Source organism: Protopterus annectens, chromosome 12.part0, assembly GCF_019279795.1.
Source record: "Protopterus annectens isolate FY-2018-M chromosome 12.part0, PAN1.0, whole genome shotgun sequence".
Lineage (NCBI taxonomy): Eukaryota > Metazoa > Chordata > Ceratodontiformes > Protopteridae > Protopterus > Protopterus annectens.
The window spans coordinates 1,282,049,847-1,282,072,893 of NC_056746.1; the positions used below are offsets into that span (position 1 = coordinate 1,282,049,847).

The window sequence follows — 23,047 nt, forward strand, 5'->3', positions numbered from 1 at the left end:
AAGGCCCTGCTATTGAGAAGCTTACTACCCTTACTAAGAATGATGCCTAAAGTCAAAGATGACATAATTAGCTTCAGAAATTGGCTTGACAATTGTAGCCATTCCAGGAGGATCCAGCTATATGTGTCTTCAATTAAATCATCAACAGACGGGGGGATGACCTGCAACTCTCTCATCCTATGCATTTTGTTTGCTGGCACATATGTTTGCAGGCCCATAGTGCTTTTGTTTGTTAGGCAGAGGTCATTACAGATATCCCAGTATAGAACATTTCAGTTCAGCCAGTTTAAAGGTGACACTGTTGAATGCTAGAAGTTTAGACAATAAGCAATCAGAACATGAGGCCATCCTAACCTTTGAAGATGTCCACATATGTGTAGTTAAAGAATCATGGTTCCAAAGTTGCAATAACACTCCCTTTATGTTGGGGGTTCAGTGGCTCTCTTGCTTTCAGACCCACCAGCAAATCTGGAGTATCATTTGCCTTTATTCATAACCCATCTGTCTCTCAGCAGAACCTACTTAATACAAGCATGCAAGTATTGTCCGTCCTCATTACACTCAAAATAAATTAGAAAATTATAGCCAACTTTAGAGCTCCGTTAATGGCCCACTTAAATGATGCAGAATAACTGAGCCAGTCGGGAAAGTTACCACTGACCTAATAAACTACTTTTATTTATTTATTTTTATTTTACATTTGTTGACCAGTCTAGTCTAACTGGATATATGTCCATTTTCAGTAGAGGCCCGGGGAGAAAAGCTCCAAGTTTTAATACATAGTAAAAAATCAGTCTACATAAAAGTTAAGATAGTCAAATCAGTAAAACAGAAAAAAAAAAAAAAACTGAAAAAGATAAAATATGTACATTTTTTTTTTTTTTTTAGATGAGTAGAAGAACAATATTTTCAAGGTAGCTTAGAATAAAAGAAAGGATAAAGCGAGAAAGAGGTGGGGTAAAGACAGGAAAGGTATCGGAGATATAATAGGATGAGTAGAGGATTTGATTATTTTCATAGGGCTAAAAATGTTACTTTTATGAAGGGGAGGCAAAACATACACCTAAGAAGAGAGGAAAGAAAGGAAGCCTTTGAGTACTTGTTCAAAGGGTAAGTTTCCTGTCTTAAAGAGAAGCTGTGGAACTTTAGAAAACTTTTAGTTGGTTATTGGTTAGAGGAAGGGGGGGAAGGAAAGGGAGATAGGAGACAGAAGAGCAAGCTAGTCAGGGTTAATACAGGGGCAGAGCCATTTTTTATTAAGGTACAATTTGAGATTCTTCTTGAAAACAGGAAGAGAAGTCAGGGATGTGATATCAGCAGGTACTTTGTTCCAGTGTTTCCCAACTGAGTTGGAGAATAAGCCATCTCCTGCAGAGTTATTAGGTGTAGTAATGTTGATCAGAAGTTTGTTAGAGGAGCGTAGATGTTTCAGGTTATAATAAGGGGTAATGAGGCTGGTGAGTATTGGAGTTTTGGTGGGTTGGTACAGGGTTTTGTGAGCTATTAGTAGTTGTTGAAGTTTAATCTGATTAGGAAGTTCGAGCCAGCCAAGTTGTCTTAGATTAATGCAGTGGTGGGTTCTAAAAGGAGGTCCGGTAGCAAATCTAGCAATGTTGTTGTAGGATGTAACTAGTTTATTAAGGTTTTTTTTTGACAGGTTGGTATAAATAGGACATGCATAGAGTAAAGTAGAGATTAGATGGGTCCTGGCTAGGGTAATTCTAGTAGCTGGGGTAAGAAATGGTTTAATTCTATATAGGGTTCCTATTTTTTTGTTTACACTTTTTATAGTAGAGTTAATGTGATTTTCAAAATTGAGTTTATTATCTATTGTAATTTCTAGAAGTTTTGTGGTGGTTTTGGGGGAAATACTAGTATTGTTGTTTGAAGTGATCGAGAAATGTAGGGGGATTTGGTTACGTGTTGGGGAGAAGAGTATAAGTTTTGTTTTCTTAGGGTTGAGTAGGAGGCAGCGTTGGGAAAAATAATGTTCAACTGTGTTAAAGGCTTTTTGTGTAAGAGACTGAAGTTCAGCATAAGAGGTAGCTGTGCAGATAATAGTGGAGTCATCTGCATATTGTATACAGTTAGAAAAAGGGATAGCTGATTGAAGGTCATTGATAAAGATGGAAAAAAGAAGTGGACCTAAGATAGAGCCTTGTAGAACACCTAGGGAAATAGGAAGGTGGTCAGATATTGAGTTTTTTCAAACTACTGCTTGTTGACCGTTTTCAAGGTAAGATTGAAACCAAGCTAAGCTGTTAGGATCCAGTGATAGATAATTGAGAATGAAGAGGAGCATTTTGTGGTTTACCATGTCAAAGGCTTTAGATAGGTCAATGAATAATGCAGAAGAAAGATTGTTTAAGTTGCGGTTAGTGTTGATGGTGTTTGTGAAAGAGAGCAGAGCAGAGCAGTGGTGGTACTGTGGGAAGGTCTGAAGCCATGTTGACAGCTAGCAAGTAAGTTGTTTTGGAGAAGATGATTTAGGAGTTGTTTATGGATACATTTTTTCTAAGATTTTGGCAATAAGAGATAATAAAGCAATGGGACGATAGTTAGATAGATCAATAGAGTTTCCTCCTTTGTGTAGTGGGACGATGTGGGATATTTTCCAGATATCAGGGACAGTTCCTTCATTGATGGATCTATTTATCAAAATAGAGATAGGATAAGCTACAGCTTTGGCTCCTATTTGGAGAAACTCAGCAGGGAGTTTGTCTTCAGAGGGTGAGGAGGGTTTTAGTTTTTGAACTAGTGAAGAAATATATGATGTAGGAATTGGATGGAAGTGAAATGAGGGTGGTGTATTAACAGAAAAGGAGTGTAGATTTGAGGTGTCAGGAGATAGGTGACTAGCCAGGTTTTGTATAGTATTTGTGAAGTAGGAATTAAAGGAATTAGCTATTTGTGTAGGGTTATTGGGGTTAGAGTCCTGTGGGTTGGGTGTGATTGATTGGCCTGGGGATAGTAGCTTATTAATGGTGGACCAAAATTTTTTAGGTTCCTTATTGGATATTTGAAGGTAGTAGTTCTGTTTATCAGATAGTATGGCGTTTTTTGTTTTGTTCCTACATTTACGAAAGGTTTGATGGTCAGCTTGTTTTTTTGGAAGTACGCCATTTTGCCCAGTTTTTGTTTCTGGTTATGATAAGTTGCCTAATATTGCTGCTTATCCAGGGGGCGGGTTTGGTTTTGATTCTAATCTTGCGTATGGGTGCATGCTGATCTAAAATAGATAAGAATGTGGAGTCGAAGTATTGTACAGCATCATTGAGAGGTAGTGACTTTAGAGGAGTCCAGTTACAGTGATGTAGTTGTGTGAGAAAGAGTTCTGAGTTAAATTTTTTTTTTGAGCGTAATGTACGGAAAGAGGTAGGAAAAGTGATGCTAGATTTTTTTCTTATAATATAAGTTAACATGTGGTCGCTTAGATCATCTGGTAGGGTACCTGAGGAGTAGGTTTGTTGGGGAGTATTAGTAAGAATCCAGTCCAAAATGGAGTCTTTATTGTTGATTTTGTTGATTCTGCTCGGGCCTGAGATAAGTTGAGAGAAGCCATGGAGATTAATATGGGAAGTGGGGTTTGACTGGTTGCAATGATTCCAATCAATATTTAAGTCACCAAGTATTATTGTTTCTTGTGGGACAGTGGATGCAAGCTAGTTGAGAATGTTCTCGAGGGTGTTACTATTATTTCCTGGGGGGAGATATGTACAAATAATATAGATGGCTTTACTTTTGTTTATTTGAAGTTTAGAACATGGGCAGCAGGGGCAACTTTAACTATTCCTTTATAAAATGACAAATGTATACAACAAATATGGCCAGAGAAATTTTTACTTTGTAAATGCCACACAATCGAATTGCTCCCTTGTCCACAGGAAAATAGCTCTCTTGCCCACTAGGTCTATCAGCTTTCAATATCTTATCCTTATTTATGTCCATATTGCAGCACCCCACTCATTACTTCTTCCCTAGCCAAATCTGACCATCTTACTGTGACCCTTTCCTTGGGGACCTGCTTTGCAGTCCCAAACAAGTTTTCTCTATTTAGAGAGTACCCCAAAACTAATTGCATACTGTTCACAGATATTACTAATAATCACAAAGGCTATAATTCCCTAATGAACCCAACACTTACTACTCTGAACTGTACTCCCTCGAGGAATCCATACCTATCCAATGCAAGTATAACGGTAAATGTAAAAGCAAACCTATATGGTGGAACTCCACCTAAACACACTGTCACACTGTATGGCAAAATGAAAAGCTCCTAGACTTTTATAATGGATCTCCTCTGTATCAGTATAAAAGGGAATTAAATCTGATAAACAAGTCCCTCAAGATTACAGTTAAGAAATGCAAAGCTGACTATGAACTTAAGATAGCTACCAAAAGATAACAAGCCATTCATTAGCTGCATAAGAAAATTTAGAAGTAACACACAGTTATGTACTAAGCATGTCTACAATGGTTCTTCCTCTTCTGACCTGGTAGCCATAGCTGACTTTCTTGGACAGTTTTCCCATGCATGCTCCCATTTTCCACTCATCCCCCCCCCCCATGCATCCCCATCCATAAGTTTTGAACAGGAACTGTTGATACCTTCCAAAATAAGAATTCCTTGGATCCCAACAGTATCCTTGGGTATCTACTGTGAAGCACAAAGCCCACTAGCAAAATCCCTTCATAGTAGACTTTTTCTGCTGGTGATGTCCCCAGTGTGAAGAGAACAGATACCATGCTTAAGATCTAGTAGTGGCCAACACAAATGCGGGACTTTAGGGTTTAAATTCGAATTTCTGTTATCTTAGGAATTTCTCTTTTCCCTGAGATACCAAGTATCAGGATGTGTGGCGGTGTTACCCTACACAGTGAGAGTGCAGGAGGGCTTTCCCCTTGGAAAAAGCGTGTTTTTGGTGATTTTCTAATCCCAACTGTAAATCACAATTGAGTAACCCTGATGGACTGTGGTCAAGATTTTTGTGAACTGGTAAGTGTTCTGTTGGACATTTCATTAAGAAGCCATGGAGAACAGTCATGGTGCCATTGCAGACAGATGGTCCCTCTACTGACCTATTAGCCTCAGTACCATTATCTGCAATGCTACAGATATAAAGTAGTTGAACTTATAAAATAATGCTATAGGAGATCTATTCCCGGACTCCTATCAGTTTAGCTTCATAAGGGGTGGGCAGTATTTGTTCAATATAGCTGATTGCTTCAAGAGTTACTTGAGGTCATTAAAGCAAGCCACCTAAGTCATGTTGGCAACATGCTCCAAATAATGACCAGTCATCTCACTTTGGTCCTGAACTTCCCACCTTTCAACTGGCATTATTTCTATCATCTTTCACTGCTGTTTGTCATTACTGCTGTCACCTTTCACTCCTTTCTGTCATTATAGTGGTGTGCCACTCTTTCCCATGCTGAGCTTTAGAAGGCTGAATATTGTGAACAGATCCATGCTACCCTGCTAGCTAAACAAGTCTAATTATTGTTCACCCATCATAGTCTTGGTTTCCAGTCTCTTAATATTTGGTGGCATTTATTTTACTTGTTCCACTGACTGGACAAGTAACTTAGTTGTGATGTGCTGAATTAGATACCATACACAAATAGGACATAATCAAAGTGGTTATATACTGGGGGGGGGGGGTCTTCTCTGAATTTAAAGTCCTTTGGCTGTATACTCCTTGTTTACTTGTAAAACAATTTTATTTTCTAATGGCTTATTTATTCCAATTCCATTTACTGTCACTGCTATCTCCAGTCTTCTACCCCCACCCCATTCAATGCTCTCTTCCAACACTCTTTCTGACAAAGTATCATACTCTATGCCTCACAGGGGGTGTGCTTTGAAATATCGACTTACACAGTATTGAACTCTTAAACATCAATCCCAGATGACTGAAACACAAAACAACAAAAAAAAGCTCATGTTTTTTTCGGGGGGGGGGTCCCCACGCCCCCTGCTAATTACACATATATAATATATATATTACAAACTCACTCTATAGTGAAGAAAGGTCAAGTTCCCTGATCCCTACTGTTCATGATCTCACAAGGGCTTCACACTTGCAGAAGGAAATAAATGAGTTTCAATCACTTTTGGCTGTGAAAATTTTGTTTACATGAATATTTTCCCTCACAGGATACTGGCAAAAATGTAAAAAGGTATAGGTTTGAAACCTAGCTGATTGTGTCGGGTAGGGAATTAGTTATCCAAAAGAAGACAAAGAGCTGCACTTATCAGTAAACTAAGTAGGAAGCCAGACCTGAGATACTTTCTATCACACATCACACTGGTGATATAGCACAAGGTCATCCAAATCAATGAGATGACCACGACTACTGGAATGACAGACCGTGACTTATAAGATGACCAGTTAGAAGGTAACTGAAATATGTTTAAAAACTACAGGTATATGCACTTGCAGGGAAGAAACAAGGAATAATATGGATCTCTAAAGGAGTATCTCTGTGAAATTGTTATAATTACCCCAAGCTCTAAGCATGATGAGTGCAGCATGAGAGGAAAGTGGCAAAAGGGGTAACAAAATGGTCATGTTGATGTTGAGAGACTGGTTTTGGGGGGGTGAGTCTCACTGGCTGTCTAATGGGGGAAAGAGAGGGATCGTTCAATATCACAATCACTCTTGGCAAGGCAAGCAACTTCTAAGAAACTGATAGGGATACATCCTTGATAATGAAACACAAGGGCATATTGTAGTGAGAGAGGGAGTGGAAAGAGGATATTAATCACAACCCAGCCTTCTCCACTGTGAGAATGAAAAAGGGCCTGGTGGTAGGTAAAACAGTGGGATTCAATGCAAGAGCTAGCTATGCAAATGCACTAATGCAAAAGATGCTGATGAGGTCTGATATAGAATATTAAGTCATTTCTAGGGGCCTTACAGAAATGGCTGTTAATGAACAATGGAGGGTTAACAAAATGGTAAGAGGGAATGCAAGCAAGCTATGATAAAAGTCTCAAAGTACTGCAGATGTATAAACAGGAAGACAGAACACACAAGGACATATATTATAGACACTCTTCAGGTGGCAGATTGGAGGCACAGACCTAAATAGGAAGAAGCAGAGCAGAAGGCAGAAGCACGGGGGGCATTTTAAAGGAAAACCTTTCAAAAAAGATGTTCATTGGTATTCAGAAAGGCGTACCATGATGCAGAAGCTTTAACACAGAAGGATTCTCCATCATGGCAAGCCTTTCAAATTCAGTGACCACTCGCTGACTACATTCCCCCCAGTGGTGGCCATAGTAAAGAGAGCAGTCTCACTAGGAAAGCCACATGGTGAAAAGTCTAGAGAAGTAACATGTTAATTGTCCGTATACTCTGCCCCAGAAATGACAGTGGGTCTGGATTAACTTGGTAGAAGGAAAAGTGAATGCCATCTTTTGACAACTTTCATCCATTCACTCTTATGGAAGTAGTCACATTACAGGTTAATATAGTGGAGCGTGTGTGTGTGTCTGTAGGGCCATGAGAGGTGTATGCATGTCTCTAGGTGCATGAGTATGGCTGAATGAATGTGTGTGTGTTTTCTTGGCTGGGTAGTCTCACAACAGGAGGTAGGTATAAGATGCAGACTTTGTGTGTGTCTGGGATACAAACTCTGTATGCATTCAGGCAGGTATGACCCTGACCCTGAGCAGTATCCTTCCTTCACCAAGAATGATGCCACAACATAGAGAAAAGATGATCAGCTTTAACAATTGGTTTAATTTCTGGTGTCATTCAAAGGGGATCCAATGTCTGTCTGCCTGGGATGACATGCTTGACAAGCCACGCTGCTTCGCAAGGGACGGCTTGCACCTGTCACCCCTGGGATTCCAGATATTGGCTAAGGCTCTTGCCACCCCCATAGTGCCTTTTTTAGGCAAGGCTCAAATTCTAAACCTACCACCCTAGAAAACAAAAATGGGAAGAAACTAAGGGTAATGCTGCTCAATGCCAGAAGTCTAAATCTCAAAATGCACGCACTCGAGGCCCTTCTCAGTATGGAGAACATCGATGTCTGTGCTGTAACTGAAACCTGGTTCAAGGCTCCTGAGAGCACCCCGGCACTATCAGGTTTTACCTCATATCATGCGTTCCGGCCCCAAAACCCGGACCACACCACAAAAGGAGGGTGTATCCATATTCATCAAGGATACCCACACCTCCAGGTTGGTGGCAACGCAAGCATTGAAAACCATTCAGGTGCAATTAACCATAGGCAAAACTGCTCTACAATTTGTAGCATGCTACAGGCCACCCTCTCAAACTCAGGAACCCCACACAGCCTTCCTGAAGACACTGGAGGGTATAAATGTATCTCCAAACACCATTATATTGGGTGACTTCAACTACCCGAATATAGACTGGGAACATTACTCAAGCCCCAACTTTTTAGCCCAAAGGTTCCTGGAGTTCATAAATTCAAATGCCATGGAACAACTAGTCACTGTTCCCACAAGAGGAGAAAATATACTAGATCTCATCATCACAAACATGGGGACAAAATGCTCCACACGAAGTATATCCTCATTGGTGAGATCAGATCATAAACTAATCTCACTGGAAATCCACATCCCCCCACCACAAACAAAAAGACCACAGTGAAGAACTTCTCTAACGCAAACTTCACACTACTCAAGACTGGTGTGGTATCCTTCAAGGCCCCGAGCCAGTGGAAACCACAACCCAAGCTGCGGAAGCCCTTACAAATGCCTTCTACTGAACACCTCCAGGACTGCATGGATCAGGCAATCCCTAATAAAACCAAGGCTCTTTCCACCAAGGGCAAACGTCCAGTCTGGTGGACCCCAGCCATAAACAAACTTTACAATAAGAGGAGAAAGCTGTTACATGATAGAGCAAAATCCATAAAAGAGAAGACACCCTTGATCATTATTAGTAAAAAAATATGAGCACTCATAAAATCATCCAAGGCCAACTTTGAGAGAAAAATTGCCATAGATTCAAAAGACAATCATAAGGCCTTCTTCAGCTATGTTAGAAACCTGGGTGGAATCTCCCAGATATGCTCAGAGTTAGTCCAAAATGATACAAAAATCACTGAACCCACAAACATTGCCAACATACTGGCAAACAGGTTCAGTGCAAACTTCACCCCCCTCTCACCCCCAAAAGGAGAGATAACTATCCCAGCGGAGTGTAGCCTCCCAGACATCTCAAATGCGCAGGTAAAAGCTGCTCTCTCTAAAGCTAAAAACACAGCATCAATGGGACCGGATGGTGTCCCCGGCTGTGTGCTACACAAACTCAATGAGGAACTAAACCCGCACATAAGGCAGCTGTTTAATCTTAGCCTTACCACAGGATGCGTGCCCAAGGAGTGGCGTCGGCAACTGTGGTCCCACTCCACAAAGGCGGTGCCTCTCGGACCCTGGTAATTACCGCCCCATAAGCTTAACAAGCCTGGTCTGCAAAGCTATGGAGAGGATCATAATGGAACTCATAAACAAAGACATAGGGGACTTGCAGACATTGGACCCGACCCAGTTTGGCTTTGTCAAGGGCAGATCATGCCTTTTGAACTTGGTCGACTTCTTCAAAACAGTCACCAAGGCCATTGATGAGGGAAAGGCAGTCCATACAGCCTACCTTGACCTTGCAAAAGCTTTCGACACAATACCCCACTCAGGTATTATAGAGAAACTTACCAGCTTAAATGTAAACCCATATGTCACAAGATGGGTTGCAAACTGGCTAAAGGACAGAACCCACAGGGTTAGAGTTGCTGGTACCATGTCAGACTCCAAGCTGGTCACAAGTGGTGTCCCACAGGGCACAGTCCTTGGCCCCCTGTTGTTCGGCATCTACTTCTCAGAAGTACAGGCAAACATAGGAGGACTATGGCTGACAAAGTTTGCAGATGACTGCAAACTGGGCCATAGTGGAAAGTACATCGGACACAGATATCCTTCAGAGGGTCTCACGGAAACTGATAGCTGGTGCCAGAGCCATGGCCTGAAGTTAAATGCCAAAAAATGTATAGTCATACCCTTCGGGAAAAACAAGGTAACCCCAAGCTACCATATAGGTGGCAATCCACTAAGCACAGAAGAGGTTATCAGGGACCCGGGGACCCAGGTTGACAGTGGCCTTTCTTTTGACACTCACATTGCTAAAGTGGTTAGAAAGATCTTCTACATTGCCCACCTGATCATGAAGGGATTCACATCCAGATCGTGAGGTCATTGTTCCCCTGTACTCTTCACTTATCAGACCAATGATCGAGTACAATGCCCCATTCGGGATGTATCTCACCCGACACCTGCAGCAATTGGAGAGACCCCAAAAGTTCCTCACCAAAAGGATAAAGGGATTCCAAAATCTGTCATATGCTGCCAGACTGAAGAAACTCCAGCTCTATTCAGTTGCATACCGTCTGCTCAGAGGTGACCTGTGCCTGACATACAAGGCCATGTCCAACCCGGAATTAATGGACATGCTCCACCTCAAAAAATCCAAATCTACCAGATCCACTAGAGCAAGCGACTTAAACCTTAGCACGGATATAAATAAGACATGCTGGAGGGATAGATTTGTCAGTCAGAGACTCCCTATGCTGTGGAATAAAATCCCGGTCCATGTGAAACAGAGCACCTCGCTGGCTCTGTTCAAGAGAAATCTTGACCGGTGGATGGGAGATCGTAGGTTTACCCTGGGAATCATCTCTGCGTCACTGCTGGACAGAGGCACAACAAACTAATGGGCACAATATTTTTTAACATAAGGGGTGGCGTAAGCCACAAAACTTTGGGCTAGGCTTATAAATGCCTTAGGGCAGATAGCCTAGTATAAACCTATGAACCTATGAACCTATTCAAGCATGTGTTGAAGTGTTTCATTGAGTATGCGATAGTGGGTGAGAACTTCTTTTTGGGTGTGTGTGTGTGTGTGTCTGTAAGGCCATGAGAGGTGTATACATGTCTCTAGGTGCATGAGTACGGCTGAATGAATGTGTGTGTGTTTTCTTGGCTGGGTAGTCACACAACAGGAGGTAGGTATAAGATGCAGACTTTGTGTGTGTCTGGGATACAAACTCTGTATGCATTCAAGCATGTGTTGAAGTGTTTCAGTGAGTATGCGATAGTGAGTGAGAACTTCTTTTTGGATGTGTGTGTGTGTGTGTGTGTGTGTGTGTGTGTGTGTGTGTGTGTGTGTGTGTGCATGTGTGTGTTTGTGTAACAGGATATCTCAATGTGCATGTAAGGGGTGCCTGTGCTACCTTGATGCATGGGCTAGTAGGGAGAATGCTAATTCTGTCAGGTCTGACCATGCAGCGTTTGATTCAGAAACAAGATAATACAGCAGCATAGCAAGACTGGGAAGAAGGGGCAGTTGCCTCGGGTGCAAAGTGTTAGAGTGCAGTTTAGAAGTTGACAAGTCCAAAAGTGCGCTTCCTTCATTATTTTTGAGTACTGTGGCTTTTTTTTTTTTTGTTTGCTGTTTGCTTGAATATGATGGGATGCATACCTCACAACCTCTTATCACAAGAAATCTGGACAAATCCTAAAGTAATGGAGGGACAAAGGCCCAAAACTAGGGACGTATTTTAAATTTTATAAATTTATATATTTTATAAAGTTTGAAAGTTACTAGAATAACAGGATTCATGTCAGTATGCATTTTCTGGAGGATATGAAGTCTGAAACTGAAATTTATATCCTTATTTAGTGACCTCAGTCCTCAGTGATATACAAGAAAACCACCAATTTTATGAGGAATAGACCAAAACCATGAAGCAAAAATCTGGACAATTGAGAGGTATGATGTGATGTGGGTCTGCTGTCGGAAGTCAATGTGCCAATCATCACATAAGCTGAAGTGCTTTTTTTTTAAGTTGAGGGAGGGGGTGTGGATCAGCAGTAAGAAGATGATTGGTACAAATGTACCAAATCTTAGTTTCTTTCCTTTTTTTTTTTTTTTTTTTGATCTTCACTTGAAGAGCTGAGGCGGTGGGGTGATACAACAGGAAATGGACACCAGGAGCTATAGATGATAATGAGGCAAGAATGAGGTACTTTTCTATGTCATTTTTCCAAAGCTTGGGTGGAGGGAATCTTTCTGAAGTCCAGACTTAAGTAGAAAAAGGATCACGGTATTCACTGCCACAGATATTTATGGAGGAGATTGCAAGCTGATAAAAGGGATGAAAAGTGGAAAAACTAGCTGCAGATCACTAGCTGCAAGCCAGTGTGAATATGATAGGCAACTGCCTTCTACAGTTAGCATCTATGGAGTGTGTGTGTGTGCATTACTCACACAAATCGACTTGCAATAGTAGGCAGAAAAAGTGGTTGACATATGGATTGTCAATGTGGTTTTAAGTTGCCCTGTTTTAGTGGTATGAAACCTGATACCTAGCCCCCCCAGGAGACCCATTCTGTCTTTGACCAGCAATGTTCTATGCACCTCCGTGTCCTATTCTTAACCATCACCATCCACCATCCATTCCTACCACACATATATAATCCTGCCTAGACAGAAAGATGGTGCTTAGATTTTTTTTTTTTTAGTTTGAATATTGCATCATGAAGTGCAGTGGATTAGCAAGGAGGAAGTAAGGATAGCTATGAAGAGGATTAAGAATGGCAAGGCTGATGGCCCAGATGACATAGCTGTGGAAGCATGGAGGTGTTTAGGTGAAATGGCAGTAGAGTTTTTAACTAGATTGTTTAATGAAATCTTGGAAAGTGAGAGGATGCCTGAGGAATGGAGAAAAAGTGTTTTGGTACCAATTTTTAAGAATAAGGGTGATGTGCAGAGCTGTAGTAACTACAGAGGGATTAAATTGATCAGTCACAGCATAAAGTTATGGGAAAGAGTAGTGGAAGCTAGGATAAGAAGGGAGGTGATGATTAGTGATCAGCAGTATGGTTTCATGCCAGGAAAGAGCACTACAGATGCGATGTTTGTTCTGAGAGTGTTGTTGGAGAAGTACAGAGAAGGTCAGAAGGAGATGCACTGTGTCTTTGTAGACTTAGAGAAAGCATATGACAGGGTGTGTAGAGAGGAGTTGTGGCATTGTATGAGGAAGTCGGGAGTGTCAGAGAAGTATGTAAGAGTGGTACAGGATATGTACGAGGGTGTGTGACAGTGGTGAGGTCTGTGGTGGGAGTGACAAATGCATTTATGGTGGAGGTGGGATTACATCAAGGATTAGCTCTGAACCCTTTCTTATTTGCAATGGTGATGGACAGGTTGACAGACGAGATCAGACAGGAGTCCCCGTGGACTATGATGTTTGCAGATGACATTGTGATCTGCAGTGAGAGTAGGGAACAAGTGGAGGAGACCCTGGAGAGGTGGAGATATGCTCTAGAGAGCAGAGGAATGAAGGTCAGCAGGACTAAGACAGAATATATGTGTGTGAATGAGAAGGAGGATAGAGGAATGGTGAGGATGCAGGGAGTAGAAGTGGCGAAGGTGGATGAATTTAAATACTTGGGATCAACAGCTCAGAGTAATGGTGAGTGTGGAAGAGAGGTGAAGAAGAGAGTACAGGCAGGATGGAGTGGGTGGAGAAGAGTGTCAGGAGTGATTTGTGACAGACGAGTACCAGTATGAGTGAAAGGGAAGGTCTACAAGAGGGTAATGCAGCCAGCTATGTTATATGGGTTGGAGACAGTGACATTGACAAAAAGGCAGGAGTCAGAGCTGAACGTGGCAGAGTTAAAGATGTTAAGATTTGCACTGGGTGTGATGAGGGTGGACAGGATTAGGAATAAGTATATTAGAGGGTCAGCCCAGGTTGGAAGGTTTGGAGACAAAGCCAGAGAGGCAAGATTAAATTGGTTTGGACATGTGCTGAGGAGGGATGCTGAGTATATTGGGAAAAAGATGCTAAGGATGGAGCTGCCAGGTAACAGGAAAAGAGGAAGGCCTAAGATAAGGTTTATGGCTGTGGTGAGAGAGGACATGCAGGTGGTTGGTGTGACAGAACAAGATGCAGAGGACAGGAAGAAATGGGAACAGATAATCCATTATGGCGACCCCTAAAAGGAGTAGCTGAAAGAAGAAGACATTTGAATATTACATACATTTTCTCACACTGGTCAAGACTATGTTTGACCCTATATACATTCATGTGCAGTGGCCTTTTTTTGCATTTACTACGCTTATGTAAGATGCTCCATTTTGGAATCCAAAGTCACTGGTTAGCTGTCACACGTATGAATATCTTTATTAAAGTACAGCATTTGTAGAAAAATAGTATTAGTGTATTAATCAACTTTTATTTTAGTCACCTTTTATTGTGTTTATAATCTTGGCTAGCAAATAAGTTTACTCATTGTATTGCTAAACTCCTAATCCAAAGTATCTGTGCACCAAAAGTCTTCAAGAAGGTGGGTCATTAAGACTCCACATACCAGACACATGATTATTTTTATTCAAGTATAGATACACTTAAAAATTGGAGCAGCTGATATGACTAAAATATTAGAAACTAAACAGAACAAGAATTTGACAGGAAGCCTCCACCTTGTGTTTTCCAAAACTGTATGTATCAGTCCTCGGCACATTTTCAGAGTAATTGACATCCTTTGTTTTTGCTGTAGGATGCCAGCGTGAGTGCCAAACTACTTGTGACAGGAGTGAGCATCAGAGGAGAGCTTTCTCTTAATAAGTAAGCGCTGTTTTGTGTTACATCCCCTTCTGAACTATACTAGGCAGTTTTATATAACGTGTGGGACATAGCTTTAATATTATGGATCAATTATATTAGGGAAAATTATTACAATGCTTTGTTTTATGCAGATACCTGATTATATTGCACCCGGTGCTGTTTACCTTCCTTATTTTATCAGTTGCTTATATATTTAATTTATTTGTTGCGTTTGTAGAATGAGGTACAGCACTGATCCTACTGGACTATATTTAGGCCCATACTAGGGAAATATGAAATCTCCAGTCAGATCAGAAGCAATACACAACAGTCACAGTATAATGATATCATTACCAGAGAGTATATATCAGCAAATGCTTAAAACAGCAAACGCTGATTGATCAACCCTTTAAAAGAGAAAGCTTGAAATCCCAAAGACACGGAACAGTGATTTTTTTCCCAGGCACAAAGCAAAAAAAAAACGTTCTCTTTACGTATGCGTACACCTATATCCAGAAAAAGGTACCTATTAATGAATGGACAAATCTTCTGACCAGGGTTATAGAGCTGTTCTACACTACTGCGCCGGGTTTGTGCAGCTACAGACATTACATATGTAAGCAAAGACAGGCAGCACTTCCTTGTTGTGCTATGACATGCACAAAGAAATGCAGCACTTCCATTGTGTTATCACATGCACAAAGACAGGCAGCACTTCCTTGTTGTGTTATGACATGCACAAAGACAGGCAGCACTTCCATTGTGTTATCACATGCACAAAGACAGGCAGCACTTCCATTGTGTTATCACATGCACAAAGACAGGCAGCACTTCCTTGTTGTGTTATAACATGCACAAAGAAATGCAGCACTTCCATTGTGTTATCACATGCACAAAGACATGCAGCACTTCCTTGTTCTTATGACATGCACAAAGACAGGCAGCACTTCCATTGTGTAATCACATGCACAAAGACAGGTAGCACTTCCTTGTTGTGTTATGACATGCACAAAGACAGGCAGCACTTCCTTGTTGTGTTATCACATGCACAAAGAAAGGCAGCACTTCCTTGTTGTGTCATGACAAACACAAAGAAATGCAACCCTTCTATTGTGTTATGACATGCACAAAGAAAGGCAGCACTTCCTTGTTGTGCTATGACATGCACAAAGAAATGCAACACTTCCATTGTGTTATGACATGCACAAACACAGGCAGCACTTCCTTGATGTCATGACATACACAAAGAAATGCAACACTTCCATTGTGTTATGACATGCACAAACACAGGCAGCACTTCCTTATTGTCATGACATACACAAAGAAATGCAATACTTCCATTGTGTTATGACATGCATAAATAATACACTGATGAAGAGTTATACTAGAAAGCTTTGTGTGTTTTAATAAAGCAGTTATTGGGTGTTGGATTTCCAGTGCTTTTTTGGAATTGTGCTTTCATTGTACTAGGAGAGTGACTGGCAAGGTGTTTGTTCTATTTTGGACATGCACAAAGAAATACAGCACTTCCTTTGTGTTACGACATACAAAAATCTACAGTGCAGTAAGTATGCAATGAAATACACAGAAGACAGAATGGAATGTGTGTCTGAGCTCCTCGTTGCTTGATATCAAGAGAACCAAAAATGTGACCTTACAGATCAATGCATCTCAGAACTGAAACAATGGCCATAGTAGCAATGTTATGCATGTTAACATGTACTTGCGGGAGGTAACATAAACCAACACAGACAGCTATACTGCACCACAATATTTGTAGTCACAGTCCTGTAGTGTCCTTATATATGGACACCTGCCAGATGCGTAAATGAGATGGAAAAGGATTGATAGGAAAGTAGGAAATGAGGACATTATTGAACATATCGACACAAGTAAGGACATGTTGGAGTGTACAGGATTCAGAAAAGGTGGGACAATTTGTTGTTTAGTAAACATAGGGCCCCTTTTTCTTTTAAGTAGAGAGAAGGTGAAAGAAGGAAGGATGCAAGGTAAGGGGGGTTAGGTCAGGTTAGCTCAGGTAGATATAGTAATAAAAAAAATAAGTAAGTAAAACACAGTTTTACAGACAAGACCATTCTCTAAGCACAGTAATGCTCATGGTTTGAATTTCTTCACCTCTATAAGCAACAAGTTTCACACAACTAGCCACATTGAGTTGTTCATTAGTTCTCACTTTAGCAAATGTATCTGCTGACATAACATTACACTTTGAGCCAGTGTCCACTTTAAGCTCAATGGATTTGCCATTGATCTGGACAGTACAAAACAGTACAAAACACTTAATTCTTTGCCAACAAATTTACTGCATCAACCTTTCCACCAATTACTGGTACACCATCTACATGGAAAGCAGAATTGCAGCTCTCTTTGTGATCAACTTGCTTTTTTGAGTGACCCTTCTTTATAACTGTGTGAGGTTTACTTGATTTGTAAAACTTTTGAAAATGGTTCCATTTTTTTTTTTTATACTTGTGGCATTGCTGACCAAATACTAAGCATTTTTCTCTTTTAGAAACATGACTGGCATCACAACTGCGACAGTTAACAATAAAGTTGGATTTGGATTTTGTTGACTCACCCTTGTACTGCACTGAGCATGTCCTTTTCTTAGAACTTGCTGGGAAACTACTGGGTCTCCCAGGAAAACCCACAGGGATTGCAGGTGCCATGTGCTTAGGCCTGCTTCTGTTAGCCATGTGTTGCATGCTGTCTACAGTTGCTCTGGAGCCTGCTGAAACTATGCTCTTATCACTTGCAAGCATAATTGTGTGCCTTTCTGTAACTTCGTGGATTTGACAAATCTGAATAGCATTGCTCAGTGTTAAATCACTGTCACGAAGCAAAATCTTTCTCTCTGCAGCACTATTAATACCACACACAAGCCTGTCCTTTATCAACTCATCTTTTAAGTCAGCAAACCGACATGTTTTAGCTTTGTTTCTCAGGTCAGTTATATAAACTGCAAATGTTTCCCCTGTTTTTTCTTGTGTGAATAAAATGCCTCTCCAATGTAATATTTGTCTGGGGGTTTATACATTTCCCTGAACTTGCACTTCAAACTCTTGGGGTCTTCCCTTGATTTAGCCTGTAGAACAATATGCTAGTTTTCCCCTTCTCCCTCATATACTGCTGGTGCGTACACAAAATGAACGCAGTCTTTCAGTGGCCTCTGACCCAGCTAGGTAATGAATGCCCTGGTGTGTCTATCTTTGTCAGAAAAAGCTGCTTGTATATAAATATCGTACTTTTGCTTAAATATTCTCCAGTTCTCTGCAATATTCTGATCAAATACCTATGGTGATGGTTTTCGAAATCCATCTGCCATAGTAACACATACCAGTGAAGACTTTTGCAAGTATGTACGAACACACACACACACACATATACATATGCTAGAAATTTATGCCAGTATTTGTAACTATGCCCAATAGCACAAAAAGCCTCTGTATAACTGAACTTTGCAAAATACGTCTTTCAGGCACTGTAATACTCTTGAAATCACTCATCAGTGTAAGAAACATTTCAAAACAACTGCACCGTGTGAATAAACTGGGCAGAAGAAGCTCAGAGTAAGAAACATTTCAAAGTAACAGCACTTTGCAAATAAACAGTACACAGCACACTGAAACTTTTCCAAAATAGCTGTACTTTGCTAAATAACTCTTTACAGTGCAAGAAGCACTTTAATGGTGACACTCTGTGAATAGACAACACACAGCACAAATAACTTTTTGAAATGGCAGTATTTTGACTGTACTTTATGAAATAGTTCCACTTTGCACACAAATAAATTCTTCTGAATAAATGCACAGTAATAAGCACAGACTGTAAGCACTTTTACACACTTTGAGATACTTTGAACTGTAGTTATGCCCTGAATACAATGCGAAATAGTAGTTATGCCAAAACATGCAGTCACCTTGCGTTATTTATGGTTAATGTGCAATTGCTGCCCTCATTATATTCATTTTGCTTGTTTATCTTTTCCCTGCCCGCTGTACTTTTCTTGTGCTAGTTTTACTCTAAACATGCACGTTTTGCTTTAAAGTGATTCTGACTCCCTTATGTGCTTTTTTGATAATCGTTTTATCAAATATCTTAATTTTAAACATTTTGTTTAATTAATAAACCTTTTGTGCCTCTTGCTTGTTTAATAATGTGATTTGTGCCCTTGTAATGCTCAGTTTTAGCTTTTTTATAAAATAAATCATTTGTGCACGTTTTCATTACCTTTGGTTCATTTCTGGCCCTTTTTTGTGCTCATTTCTCTTAGTTTACCTTCACCGTTAACTCTGCACCTCATAACTCTGAAAAGCAGTCTCTGGAATCCTGGATCTGACATTATGTTGTTCGATCAGTCAGGATAAAATAGATGACTCTGTGTGGGTTCTGTTCAAGCAGCTTTATTAAGTTAAAACACGTCATGATCGAGGCTTATTAGCTTTAACTTAGATAAACTTAAACTAGCTATTACAGTCATACATGTTCACTCTCTGGCTGCACTCTCAAAATGGCACTGAAGCTAGCACGTGCTTGCTATTTATATGTATGCATGCTGACCTTGATATACTTCTTAAAGGTACAACACACACACACACACACACACACACACACACACACAATTCTACGATAAGAATGAAGATTTTGTTGATAAGTTTCTTGTAGTAGTCTTTTGCCAAAAAGTCTCTTTACAGGTTCAGCAGGTTTAGTGCAAAGTCTCTGGTATCTTCGGAAACACGGGTGATTCTCATCCCTTGCAACTTGACCACAGTTCTTTTGGTAATATGTGGGTGCATCTTCTTGTAATGAAGTAGTTGGTTTACTCTGGTGGGCTTCTTGTACTGATTGTTACACAGTGTTTTGGATGAGAGATCGTTGGTAATCGTCATGTCTAGGAAATTTACAGAGTCACAGGTGGGGTTAGTTGTAAATCTTAGATAGGTGATAGAGTTGTTAATATGACTGTAGAATTGTAAGAGTTCCTTTTCGTCTCCATCCCACACAATAAACATATCATCTGTAAACCTCAAGTAGCATTTGATATGCCTGTAGAATCTGGAACTATACACAAAATCTTCTTCCCACTTTCCTAGTGCAATATTAGTGAGACTGGAGCATTTCTCCCCGGGCCTCTGCTGAAAACAGGCTCTGTGGAACCTAGTCGGACTTTCCCGGTCAACAATTGATAAATAAATAAAATAAAATAAAATGGCTGCCCCATTGCTATCCCAGTGGACTGCCTGTAGTACTTGCTATTGAATAGAAAATAATTATTGTTGAGGAAAATGCCCAAATGTTTTGCCAAAACTTCCAGCTGTCCAGGGAATGCATCTCTTTCTTTCAAATAGGCTTTTAGTAATGCACGGATGCTGTACGTATGTGGGAACAGTTAGCAGTTAGTAGAGTAGCTAGGATGGGGTGAGAGGGGCAACTACTCCTATCAGTCCAAACTGGTGATCATTAAATTGTAATCAAGGTATAGTAGTGCTCAGTGTATTTACACAGAGACTATCCTCCCCCCAAAAAGAATGTTTACTTTCAAATTGAGGTATTTAACAGTGGTCAAGAGAAACAAATTCTGTCCATACTAATATATGTTAGTTTGTTTTCTCTCTCTCTCTCTCTCTCTGTCTGTCTCACATAGACACACTCACACAAACACACACACACACACACACACACACACACACACACACACACACACACACACACACACACACACACACACACACACTGCCCTAACAATCAGGTTGACAATAAATGATCAAGTAATACAAGAAAATCAATTGCTTTCACATTCACAAACCATTCCCAGAATATCCATTTCCTAACTAGAAATTACACTGATGCTTGATTGTGATGAGGTGAAAGAAATTCAGCCCACAATTAATATATTTCATGTTGTTACAAATGTGCACACACAGACACACACACAAAAAAACATACAGACAGACAGACAGACAGACACACATACACACACACACACACACACACACACACACACGCACACACATGCACACACACACACACACCTCCTAATAATACAGATTGTTAAACTGTGATCTAGTAACAGAAATGTTCAGTTGCTTTCATGTACACAATGACACATCACTTTCACATTAAAAACACTTCTGATAGACTCCTACCCAAGAAGATTGAATGCTGTAATTAAAGCAAAAGGTGCTTCAACAATTAGTTTAAGGGTGTGCACACTTATACAACCAGCTTATTGTACATTTTTTATTTTTTATATTTTCCCCTAACAGATTTGTTTGTTTTTCAAGTGAATTGTACAGGTTATAGGTCACATTAAAGGTGGGAAAAGTTTTGAAATTATTTGTTGTGGTCTCATTTTTTTATATCACAAAAACCTGGCATTTTAACAGGGTTGTGTGCACTTTTTATATCCAGTGTGTGTGTGTGTTTGTGTATATATATATATATATATATATATATATATATATATATATATATATATATATATATATAAATTCATTTGAGCGTTTCAAGGACACAGCTCCCCCATATTGGGTTGCAGGGTGGCCCCTTACAAAAAATATGAGTGCTTTTTTTTTGTTCTTGTGTGTATCAATCTTTGTGAAACTGATGTTTATGTGTTCGATATTTGTTTATTTCGATATTTCAAAGTATACCAATGTATATACAGGTTTCCTTCAAGCATTAGAACTCTCAAGAATTTGAACACTTGAAATATTGTGTAAAAAGTTCAAAAATGGACATGAAATAAACATATACCCCTGCCACTGCTGTATTATGTTGAATACATTTCAGTTTTCAGCTGGATTGCTTTCTCTGTGGAGTCTACAAACCCATGTTCATGTAATTTTTTGCCAGGTGTTCAGGTTTCCTCACACATCCCAAAGATATACCTTTTGTAAAGTGGCGATCCTAACTTGTACATTGGTATGCACACACTGGAATTCAGTGCGTACATGCACATCCTGCAGTGGGTCGGGTCCCTGTTCAGGTTGGGTTTTCCCATGTATTTCTTCTAGTGCTGGAATTGGCTCTGTCTCCCCTGTGACGCTGTAGTAGATTAACTAAGTAATCAGAGAATGAATAAAAACAGTCATATGCTATAGTAGTCAGTAAGTTTCACTGGCCCATTCCTCTAGCTCTTTTGGTTCAAAGTCTATTTCACCCATACCCCCACAAAATGTGACAACACATCTTTATAAACATTTTATTTGTCATACATACCTGTAATCTGTGTTCCACACTGTCATCTTAACAGGCCAAGAGATATGTTCCACCCACCTTTATGAGAAAAAAGCCCCTTGAAGATCCAGAGGGTAATTAGTCCAATCCAGTCTGCTGCCCATGCCCCATCTTGAATGTTGGATCACTCCCCCTGACACCTTGTGTAAATAAACTCAGCCTACTGGCATATTTCTAGGAGGTTCATCTGTATGGCATTCATAAAAGTGTGTCTGCTTTGACTGATTGCTCCTTCTGACTGTGGACCCATGTTGTTCGCCATCTGTGAGATTTTTTTCCTGTACAAACAGTATCCAGAGACCCCTCAGGATTCTTTACATGACTTTCCTTACCATTGATACTAATAGGTCTGCCGTTCCCTTATTTGTTCTGCTCCACCCTTGTACATGGGTACCAATCGTAACCATGTAGTACTCTGCCTGTTTTATGTCCATACCTCTCACTGTACAGAATTTCGCAGAATGTCCGGAACTGCCTGTGTCCACATGGGTGAAGCAGCAGGAATAAAGGAGAGGCCATTCTAGTCATATGTCCGGCAAATGGCTTGATAGTAGCTAACACATGGTTCAGAAAGAGAGACAGTCCCAAGATCAGATACAAGAGTTACCAACATGCACCTCAGGTAGAATTCATCTTAGTAAGGAAAGTGCAATGGGATGCAATCAGCAATTGCAAAGTCATTCCAGTAAAACAGTTTGCCCAAAGAATAAACCACTGGTTGCAACAATCAGCTGCAAGCAGTGGTCAGAGAATGCTCTAAGGTCAAGTGCAGAGACCAGGCGGAAGACTTGGAAGTTGACTGGAGAAAAAGCACAACAGTTCAAGGAATTACTCAAGTCTCTAGCACCTACCTCAAGAAGAGAAGGAAATAGGTAGAGTTGAAGAAGAATGGCAGCACCTTAAAAAAAAAGTATGTGAGGACTACAGAGCAGACATGCAACTGAGCCAGGTATGGAGATAAGGTGCATAAGGAAAGCTGGTGATGGAATGCAGAAGTTCAAGAACTCATCAAAGAAAAGAAGTGGTGCAGGAAGAAGTGGGAGATAAAAAAGACGGACCAGGCTAGGAAGGAATACTGGTCGGCTAACAAAGAGGCTAAGAAACGAGTTGCAATAGCAAAGAATAGGCATTAGAGGCTCCC

At 40.4% G+C, this 23,047-nt stretch overlaps 1 protein-coding gene across 3 annotated transcripts in view; it reads left to right on the forward strand.

Moving 5' to 3' along the window:
* Positions 1 to 23,047, forward strand: part of LOC122817133 (bactericidal permeability-increasing protein-like) — a 388,416-nt gene that overhangs the window by 240,427 nt on the left and 124,942 nt on the right. For 2 of the 3 annotated variants that reach the window (XM_044090325.1, XM_044090326.1), the window contains exon 12: positions 14,600 to 14,667. The exons of the other annotated variant lie outside the window; for it this stretch is intronic. In XM_044090325.1, the coding sequence (XP_043946260.1) occupies positions 14,600 to 14,667 (68 nt within the window). The remainder of the gene's footprint in view (positions 1 to 14,599; positions 14,668 to 23,047) is intronic. 3 annotated transcript variants of the gene reach the window in all.